Source organism: Montipora capricornis, chromosome 1, assembly GCF_036669925.1.
Source record: "Montipora capricornis isolate CH-2021 chromosome 1, ASM3666992v2, whole genome shotgun sequence".
Taxonomy (NCBI): domain Eukaryota; kingdom Metazoa; phylum Cnidaria; class Anthozoa; order Scleractinia; family Acroporidae; genus Montipora; species Montipora capricornis.
The window spans coordinates 3,976,173-3,986,172 of NC_090883.1; the positions used below are offsets into that span (position 1 = coordinate 3,976,173).

General features: G+C 41.3%; 1 protein-coding gene across 1 annotated transcript in view; it reads right to left on the reverse strand.

Moving 5' to 3' along the window:
* The window catches only part of LOC138042100 (serine/threonine-protein kinase Nek10-like), a 52,764-nt gene that overhangs the window by 10,350 nt on the left and 32,414 nt on the right, over positions 1-10,000 (reverse strand). Inside the window, exons 21-32 of the mRNA XM_068887889.1 lie at positions 9,931-9,972; positions 9,353-9,455; positions 7,653-7,781; positions 6,085-6,129; positions 5,628-5,723; positions 5,222-5,267; positions 3,464-3,585; positions 2,990-3,092; positions 2,823-2,901; positions 874-1,003; positions 341-411; positions 193-235 (exon numbers count right to left, since the gene is read on the reverse strand). Coding sequence (XP_068743990.1) covers positions 193-235; positions 341-411; positions 874-1,003; positions 2,823-2,901; positions 2,990-3,092; positions 3,464-3,585; positions 5,222-5,267; positions 5,628-5,723; positions 6,085-6,129; positions 7,653-7,781; positions 9,353-9,455; positions 9,931-9,972 — 1,009 coding nt within the window. The remainder of the gene's footprint in view (positions 1-192; positions 236-340; positions 412-873; positions 1,004-2,822; positions 2,902-2,989; positions 3,093-3,463; positions 3,586-5,221; positions 5,268-5,627; positions 5,724-6,084; positions 6,130-7,652; positions 7,782-9,352; positions 9,456-9,930; positions 9,973-10,000) is intronic.

A 10,000-nucleotide genomic window follows, 5' to 3' on the forward strand; every position in this document is an offset into this window, starting at 1 on the left:
CGATCCGTCTTTTCAAAAGACAGGTCGTGGTCAACACTAAAATAAAGTTGTATGCATGCTCCATTCTTAAAGCGTTTGCAAACACTATCGAAAAGACAGTTATATGTATGATGTCAAAAGGGGATCCAAAGAGTCGCGCGCCCCATTTTTGGCAAAGTATCCCCAGATTCGATCAAAATTGTGATAGCTTACCTGGACAATGTCTGGCCTCCCGTCTGGATTCGGTGTCAAACACCTAAACAATTGAAAGGTAAAGGCCAAAACTAGTTCCGGAACTCGGAATCAGTTACAAATGATTCAAGAAGACATCAGTAAAGACATTTGCTGTCAGTCGACCTACCTCGAGACGGTTTCGGATACTTTATCGGAGTACTGACCAGAAGGGATAGGCTCGTATTCTGCCTCTACGATCTAGGAAAAAGAGGGAAAAAGGAAGGTTTTGTTTGCCTTTTTTCTCTCTCAAAGGGCGTGCAAACGAAAATGGAAAACGCGTGCAGTATAGACCTTATTCCAAAATGGCCGTCATTTAAATATTCTTTACTTTTTATTCAAATTAGCCCTTGATGCCTCGTTCTTGAGCTGAAATTCAAAAGAATATTTTGCCTTGAACGAGGCATCAAGGTCTAATTTCAATAAAAACAAAAGAATATCTAAATGGCGGCCATTTTGGGGTAAGGTGTATGGTAGACCTACGAGGTTGTAGAATATGAGAGCCAGCGAGCCATGCGAGTCAACCTTGGAGCAACGCAGTTATTGAAAGCTAACCATTTTAAAATGTTCTTAGACTTAAATACTGTTTATTGGCGCTATTTGATATGAGTGCTTAGACTTAAATGCGAGACTCGCATGACTCGCATGCACACATGCACCTACTTTGGTTGCAAGAGCTAGCATGTTCGATGAGTAAAATGGAGGTTGAAGCGTCGCCATTTGATAGAGGATACAGCCTGATGCCCACACATCTGCTTTCTCGCCGTAAGGTTGACTTTGAACGACTTCAGGACTGAAAAGATATTAAAAACAGTCACTAGTGAAGTCATCTTCTCATGAGAGTTGGTTCGCATAAGAACAAGGCCACAGCGTTTAGTAACACTGTTAAACGTGAGAACCCATATACGTATTAGAGTTGAAAACATACAATTCTACTGAGTTTCATTTCAGCTGTAGCTACGACCAAAAGCAGGGAAAAGCTGCGAATTCTGAAAGATATTTGCCACCTACTGAATTCTTGCATCTGTATCCTGTGGCACTTATTAAAAGTGCACAAGACAACAAACCGCAATTGCATGACAATCGAATGGCCACTTCAACACTTTTGAATCAAGTATACTGACTACTATTCACAACAGTATATATCTTTTATTTGTTTTCCCCACACAGATCGTACGAAGAAGATAAGATTATAACAACCGTCTGGTTGGCTCAGTTGGTTTAGAATAGGAATACCGTTGGGTGGTTACAGGTTCAACTCAGGCCGGACAGATCAACACTCGGGGTTTTTTAATAACTGAGGAAATGATTAGCCTTCCAAGGCTTCTCAGGTAAAGATCAGATACGTCCAGAAATGCAAGTACTTAAGATGCACGTGGATTTCAATAAGCGTCACCAAGTGTCCCTAGATCGATTGCTCTTATCCCAAACTTCAACATCGCTTGTGTTTCGGAATTCACTACTTGCACAATCCAAAAAATGTCCCAAGAGAAGTCGAAAACAATGCCTATGCAGATTTTTTTTTGGGGAGGGGGGGGGGGGGGGGGGTAAAAGAGGTGTATTATGGGATTTGTGAAAGTAGTGAATACAGACAATTCACGTCACAAAGTGTCCGCAAATGCTACTCCTCAAGTAAGGATGACCAGCTGCATTTACCCTAACTCTAACACTTACGGTACCTTATTGTTGGAAATAGAAAACAAATGCTTAGATTTAAAGGGACACTTCGTGTTGCATGTCAAAATTTGGCGTTAATCTAATTACTTGCACTTCTGGACATGAGTGCTTAGGATTCCCAACTGTAGGTTGCGTCTCTCACAACCCTTTCTCTATTAATATCTGAGGGGACCTCAACGGTCAAAACACACTATTCGCAATGAGCAGGGAACGTGAAATCAAATGACTCATTTCGAAAGCCTTAGAAATATGTTTCTCTCGTAAAAAAGGACAAAGAAACGTAAATTAAAGCATTTGATCCTAGCATGTGCATGGAAGTATGGGCACGTCCAACTTTCAAAAAAATAAATAAAAATCTAACGATTAATGTAGGATAAAGCGACGGCTTCTCAAATGACACCGCGCCTGCGCCCCAGCTATATTTTTTCGGTTTTTCGTGTTGCCCTGGTGAAGGGAAAGGCCACTGATCACTATGTGTTGGCTAGAAGGTTGGGAAGGTTGAAGTGTCGAGTGACTGGTTTCGCTGCTTCCTTGTCGTTTTTTTCCACGTCTCGCAAATGTTCGCAGGGTAACGTTCGAAACGTCAGCTTTAGAATTTCTTTGCGGTGGTCAATTTGCCATTTCAACCCAGTTGATAAACCCATTCTTGTGTTTCTCTTCTCCACCGATGCACTCCGATGCAGTAACACAGTTTCTTCAGAAACTAAACTTCTTTAAGCAGCCAAATAGTCTGACCCGAAAACACGAAAAATGTTGGAACAACAGACCCAAACAAACATACAACATGCAAAAAACAACGACAAAAATTAGCCATAGAGCTGAGTCCCTATCCGATTTAGAGGCTGTCACAGCTGAATAGTATTTGGGTCAGTGCAAGGAATATGGAAAAGCTGCCATCTTTGAGCTGCAATAATTCCCTCTAACATCCTACATACCATGAGTATAGGATGGTTCCAACCATAGAAGTCATTTTGCTTGCGTCAGGGTTTTTCTGCTTTGCTAACCCGAAGTCAGCTGAAAGCAACACCAACAATGCACAAAATTAGCCAAATCCTTCCAAGACACAAAATGGCAACATTCACAACAGTGACCATGATCTTACTGATCGTGACTTTATCGTTTTCTCCCAGCATAATGTTGTTTGGAGTAAGGTCCCTGTGGACGATGTGTTTCTCCTTGTGAATGTAACGTAATCCTAACACAATCTAAAACAAAAAGTCAAAGGAGAAACACATTATACTTTTAAAAGTCTCTTTTGAGCCAGTCGAGTCTGCCGCGAGATGTGCTAACAAACAAGAGCTTAACGGCCGAGGGAGGAATGGCCGGTTGTTGTTGCTGTTTTTTTTTCGGATGACTAAAGCTCTTCGCCCGACTGATTCTGCTTTCTGCAGCTTCAGGTACATGCAGCTGGGAATGTCCCTCCCGTCCCTTTCACAGTCTCCTGAATGGATGCGTATCTCAGCAAGGTTACCCTAACAATCAATCGCCTATAAGCTATTTATAAAGAAGAAATAAATCCGAGGTTCGAGGGCTAAAGAATAAACTCAGACCCTCAAAAGGAGTCCATTTATTGTACCTGTATGAAAATGTGCCATATTCTTTCCTCGGAGAACCTTGTCCCCTTTTCTTTCAAGGAATTAAAATGTTCGCCCAAAGGAGCACCGTCTACCAATTCCATGATGACATAGAGTTTGTCCTCTAAAAGAAAATATGAATGATTAAATAAACTAGAACTACCTCCCTGGAAGGGGAGAGCGGTTATACCCTGTCCCATCAGCCAATCGGTTTAACGAAAAACAACAACGGCTCTGCACACCACACGCCCCGAACGCGCGTTTTACATTACGATACATTTCGTACTGTCGTCCTCAAAACGACGCGAAATGACAAATTTAAGGGTAGGTGGACGACAACAGCACAAGATGATAATAGGAGGTTGAAATGATTATAGGAGACGGCGTGGTCCAGTGGTTAGGGCGTTGGGTTTGCATGCGGTTGCACCGGATTCAAATCCCGTTCTAACCTCTGGGGCTCGTTTCTCGAAAGTCCCGAAACTTTACGGGCCATTTTCGGGTGTCACAATTCCCTTTGTATCTCAAGAACGGAATGGATTTAAGTCGTCAAACTTTAGCTATTTTTCTTTCTGTTACCTTGAAAACACGTTAAAAGATCGGCTTTCCAAAACAAGCGGTTGGCAGTTTCGCAAATGGCTTTTCGGGCCTTTCGAGAAACGGGCCCCTGGTAAAACCTCGAATAAAACCTCAATTATTGGTACAAAGTGCGTCCGTTTCAAGCTCCTAAATATCTCAGCTATCCCTGTGGTTTCTTCAAAATCACACTATGGTTTTGTTTCCGGTTGTCCCGGATTCAACTCTACCACGCTTTGTAAATAGCCAACTGGTTGCCTCCTACCAGTTAGGGGTTCTTAATAAAATTTCTGATAAGTTTGAATTTTTTTCTTTCAGATTGCTAAAAGTGGGGTGCCTGTAAACTAGCTTGATAGCTAAGTGCACTTCCACTATGAACAAAAGCATGCACTATAAACAAAGCATTCACTTTTCCCTTTCACTGTCACATCATTTATGCCAATTTACGTTTCACGAGAGTTGACAGTTTAACCGCTTCGAACGATCTGCAGTAATCAGGAAATCATGCCAATAGCCGCGGTAAATCTTATTCCCAGGTGACGTTCTTGTTCGCGCAGAAGCTTGTAGACATCATCGTTGCTTAAAGGCAGTGATCGAAAAAAGAGACTAGATCGAGCAGCCTATTATTTTCCGGCAACGCCATCTCATTGGGACCAATTTCACGCTAAGGCTCCGTATAGATAGCGGAAGTTATGGTTAAAAACGAAACCTCCTTCGATATTATGCGCAAAAACTTTGAAAATTCTTTTTGCAAAACTTGCTTTCTTCTCACTTTATACTCTAACGCTGCGGTCTCAAGGTGGTCCCCAAAAGGATCATCAGTGACCGCCGCGATTTAGTTGCGTTTCACTTCAAACAACATATGCTCGATCTTTTTTTTTTGGAGATCAGTGGATTAAGGTCTCCAGCAAAAGAAGGATTTCATGTGCCAGAACAGTTTTCTCTTTACTTGCCATGCAGGCTCTTTGAAGATAAGCTATTTTACAGTTTCGAAATACTTGAGACCTTGGGTGGTTGTGAAAATTCTCGAGGATTAAATAAAGTTATGATACTGGACGCATCGGTACTGGTTTTGGAAACCAGGTTTAATTTTATTTTATACCTTTGTGACAGAGGGATCTCTAAGTAAAATACAAAGTATGGCTGGTCCTTAAAGAGAACTGGAAGAAAAAGTAAAATTTCCTTACTTTCTTGAAAAGCCTTGTGATACCTGACAACGTTTGGATGTCTCAGCTGCAAAGAAAAGAAATTAGTAAAGGTGGTGCATTTGCTTAGGTTCTTGCTCTGTAGCACAGACACTTGACCAGCGAAACACGACAGATCCAAAGTTACTAATCATTCTTCATACAGACAGACGACCTGCTATCAGGATAACAATCCGCAGATATACACAAATTACTCGACAGATGCTTTAAAGTTGGTTTCCACTCAGGTTGTTGAGAAGTTTGTCAATGTCGTCAACTACAGTCCCCTCCCCCCCCCCCCCCCACCCCCTTCGGACTAAACTCGTCTGCACGATCTCACAATAATGAAAGTAGGGTATTACAAATTTGTTTTCTCTGATGTGAAATTCGCAGGTACAACAACGCATACCTGTTCTTTCATGATAGTCGTTTCATTCAAGATTTCACCAACGCTCTTTCCGCGATCTTTGGCAGTTTTTCCGAGTGCCGGGTTATGTACAGACATCTGAAACATTTCAGTACACATTCACACGTTCACAAATTCATCCAACTTTTAACCTCAGTCAAGACAAAGAAAATCAGTGAGACAGTAAATTATAAGAGTTATCATTGATTACCAGCTTAATTAGAAGTATCATGTATAATTTGCTTGCGCTACAATAACACAAAGTAGTCAGGCAGTGGACCGAATATTTTCTTATCCCATTTTTTAATTTTATATAAGATAACAAATCCAAGCGTTAATGATGTAAAACTGATGATATACATGTTTCATTCAGTTCTTTGACTGTGGTTTACTATGATATAATTTTAACATTAAGAAACTTGCATAAACTGGCAAACTGGCAAAATAAAAGAAATCGTACCTCTTTCATGGCAAGAAAGCTTTGACCAGCGTTCTTCTTTCTGACCTACAGGAAAAAACGATTAAAATGACGAACATACTGTAAGATGTTGACTTCACCATGACAGGATAAAGGTTGCGTTCGTGCTTCAGTGTCCTCACATTATAAGTGCCCGGTGAAAACTGTACACATCCAATTGTTGAAAACTCAAAAGGTAGACAAGAAATAAATCTCTAGGAAAAGAACCTCTTTGAAATTAACCATCGAGGGTGACTTCGTCAAGTGATTATTACTAATTAGAAGCTTGGACAAAATATTCCAGTCAGTATTTCACAAATATCGTAACAAATTACAACAGAATTACATTACAAATGCAATACAAGACATTTTATCGTCTATATAATTATGCTTCCTTGGCAGAGAGGGACTTTTGATCTCTCTTTCGGGCGCAGCCAGCTTCAATTAATTTCAGTCCCCACTTGTGCTTGGTTGCTGGTTTAATTTAGTGCTTAAAGGAAGAAGTGTGATTTTCTTCCATTGCAGCGTCCTCAAACTCTTGGAGTGAGTGTTCAATGAGTGGTTTTCATTCTACCGTAGAGTTCCGATAGTAGCGACCCTCTTTACTTTTGGAATTAGCAGCCTTTGGGGGTCGCTATTTCGGGGAACAAAAATCGTTTACAAATAGAGCTGGCGCGAGCATTTTTTCCGAAATAAAAAATGAACAACATTTTATTTGCATTCCATATGTATAGATTGTGTTTCATAAAAAGAAGCTAACAACGATAAATGCAGCAAAAAACTATATAGAAAACAATATAAAGTTTTCAATTTGAAGAAATCCTGTTGTTAATACGAAATTATACCGGTTTCAGGTAGTTCTTATATCGCTTCATCAGTGAACTGATGTCAAGGACGAATGGTGGCATAAAGCTTCCCCTTGTTGTAAATTTAAATGCTTTATCGTGAACAATTTGTGACACTGCACGAACATATTATTGTACATTAAAATTTTGACTACTGATTGACAAATTAATGGTATATGGTATACCATCAGAAACCCATAAGGTTTGAAACGTGTAACGCGCGTTCACAGCTTCCGAATGTTCAGTGCTAAGTACCATATTTGGAAACCCCTTGCTCCAGTTAATTTCGCGCGAGAACATTGGTGGTATTGCGTCACGGTGTTCTTGCGAACTGATTGGTTGAATGTTTCTCCCTTGTTGTTCCAAATATGGTACTTGGGGGGGGGGGGGGGGGGAAGGGGGAAGGGGTCGCTACTTTCGGGATTTACTAGCGGCCACAAAAAAATTGACGTTCATTTTGGGGGGTCGTTACTATCGGAACATCGGTACGTCATCACCGCCATGTTGGTGGACGAAAACAAAAGATCTCTCATTATCTCCTTTTGTTCGTCCACCAGCAATTTTACATTGCAGCATTGTTATCTGTGTCTCTAGAGATTGGCTGCAAATCACCTATTGAATAAAAAAAACACAGTTCTGCAACCTCTTGAGGGCTGCAGCAAGACAGACCAGCAGACCGTCACAAATTGGACATGCATACTCTAGCACCAAATCTTTTGCACTAACCTTATACACACTACCAAAAGCGCCAGATCCAAGAAGTTCCAGTACTTCATATGAGCCGACGGAATGAGTAGGAGCTTTGTTCTGATTAGTGGCGAGGATATTGTTTCTTATTTGCGAGATGTCTTCATCCTTTGACGAAAAAGGCAAGTATGTTTAGGAAACTACCACCATAATACCATGGCCACAGAGTTGTGTGACATGATGATACAAAATGCTTCAAGGTAATATATTTTAACCAGTTATGAACTATGAATAAAACGATCATCGCTATTAAGGAAGAGATCCCAAATGGATTGATAGCTTAGTGGTAAAGCAGTGTGCAGCTCAATCGTATGGTCTTGGGTTCCATCCCCATTCAAACCAGGAGTTTCGTAAGACTTGGCACTTCTTTAGTTAATGGCTTAAGGTGGCTCAAACCAGTTTCAACACTTGAAAGAAACGCTCTCATTAGAAAGATTGACACTAGAACACTTTATCACTTAACAGCAATAATGTGGCACCATGTGAAACACCAGTTATTGCTGACAAGGATTCGGTCATTTTTGTGACGTAAAAAGTTACCGTGGCAACAGAAAAGCCCTGCAAAAATACCCCTTATTTTGTCTATAGCTGCTCATATCTCAAAAACGAACTTGGTGACTCCCATTTCAGTTTAATTTTTGAAATGTAATCAGCATGCCAGAATGAAACTTTCTGCAAAGTTTAAAAAACATAGGGGAGCGGATTCAGAGCCACCTCAAACAACTGACAATTTAAGATAGCTCTGAATCTGCTCCACAGAATTTCCTGCTGATTACTTTAGTGCAATAGAAACTTGCGGTCACCGAGTTCGTTTTTCAGATATGAGCACCTGAACCCAAAATATAGGGTGTTTTTGCAAGGCTTTCCTGTTGGCATGGTAACGGGTCCTGGCCGGGGACATTGTATTGTGTTCTTGGGCAAGACACTTTACTCTCAAGGTGCCTCTTTCCACCCAGGTGCATAAATGGGTACCGGCGAAAATGCCGGGAGTAACCCTGAGATGGACTGGCATCCCATCCAGGAGGGGTAGAAATACTGCTAGTCGGTTCATGCTACAGAAACTGGAATAAGCTCCGGCCTGATGGGCTAGTTGGCTCGTATGCAGACTTCACCTTTACCTTTTTTATCAACATTACTAATGATCTGACATACCCAAAAATGGTTTCTATACAATCTGGATCCTAGGGCTGGCTTTAACCAAGTTCACTACAAAACTTTCAATGCGGGATGGATAAGTGTCGAGTGCCTGAAATATACGGATACTTCCACTACTGGCAGCTGGCTGATAAATGGAGACCACTCTTATTGCTGGCAAATATTGACGACCGAAACATGAGCCTCTACACGAGAGTGAGATGAGGTAGGTAACCATCACACAGATAAATTAGTGGAGCGAGGGCGTGGTAACTAAGCCAAACATGCTTGAACGGACAGCTCAAAGAGCTACGAATAACGCTACAACAAAACTCAACACGCCTCGCGCATCCCTTCAAGTAGTACACGAGATCCAGGCGCATGTGCGTATATGCAATCGCTGCTGACGTCAGAGTACGGACAAAATGCGCTACGTTGTAAACTCCGTTCAAAAAGTACCCCATTGGCCACTCAATCGAAACTCCTACAAGTTTAGATTTGAGATTACAAAACTAAATTAGATGTAAACCAACAACAGTAGTTACCGACAAAGTCGAAATCTTGTCAACAAGAGACTTGTAAGCGTTCAGGTCCCGGACGTAATGACCGATGTCGATGAATTTCTCAAACAGATCAGCAGGGAATAACCTGAAAACACAAAAGTCAATCTATTACCGCCACCATCCGCAAGGTTCTTTTTCTTTCCATTGGTTTCATCACTGCGTAGTTTTGAATGAATCTCTTTGGAAATTAACTCTGAAATATTGAGCTGTGGCCGCTTTATTTTTGGATGTTTGTGATTTGTATAGATAATCGCATGGGCTCGAGGGCATTGAGGATCAATTTCACACGTATTTTCACAGTTTTTACAAAATTGCTCGAATCGCGAAGAGACAAGGGCAATTTGGAAAACCTCTCGGTGCAGAGTAGAGAACCAACAAACTCAACCCACATATGACGCCGAGTCTGGGAATCCAACAAGGGCCACATTGGTGGGAGGCGACTGGAGCCCGCCAACCCTTAACGACTGACCCTAAACCCTCGGTTTTACAAACACTTTCTAAGTATCCCGTTCAGATGGCCAACTTACTCTATCACCAACCAAATTCAGCATCTCCCTCACCTTTTGAATAACTGGCGATTTCGTTCCATGCTGAATAGAAACCTGAAAGCAGAACAACATTATGCGGTTT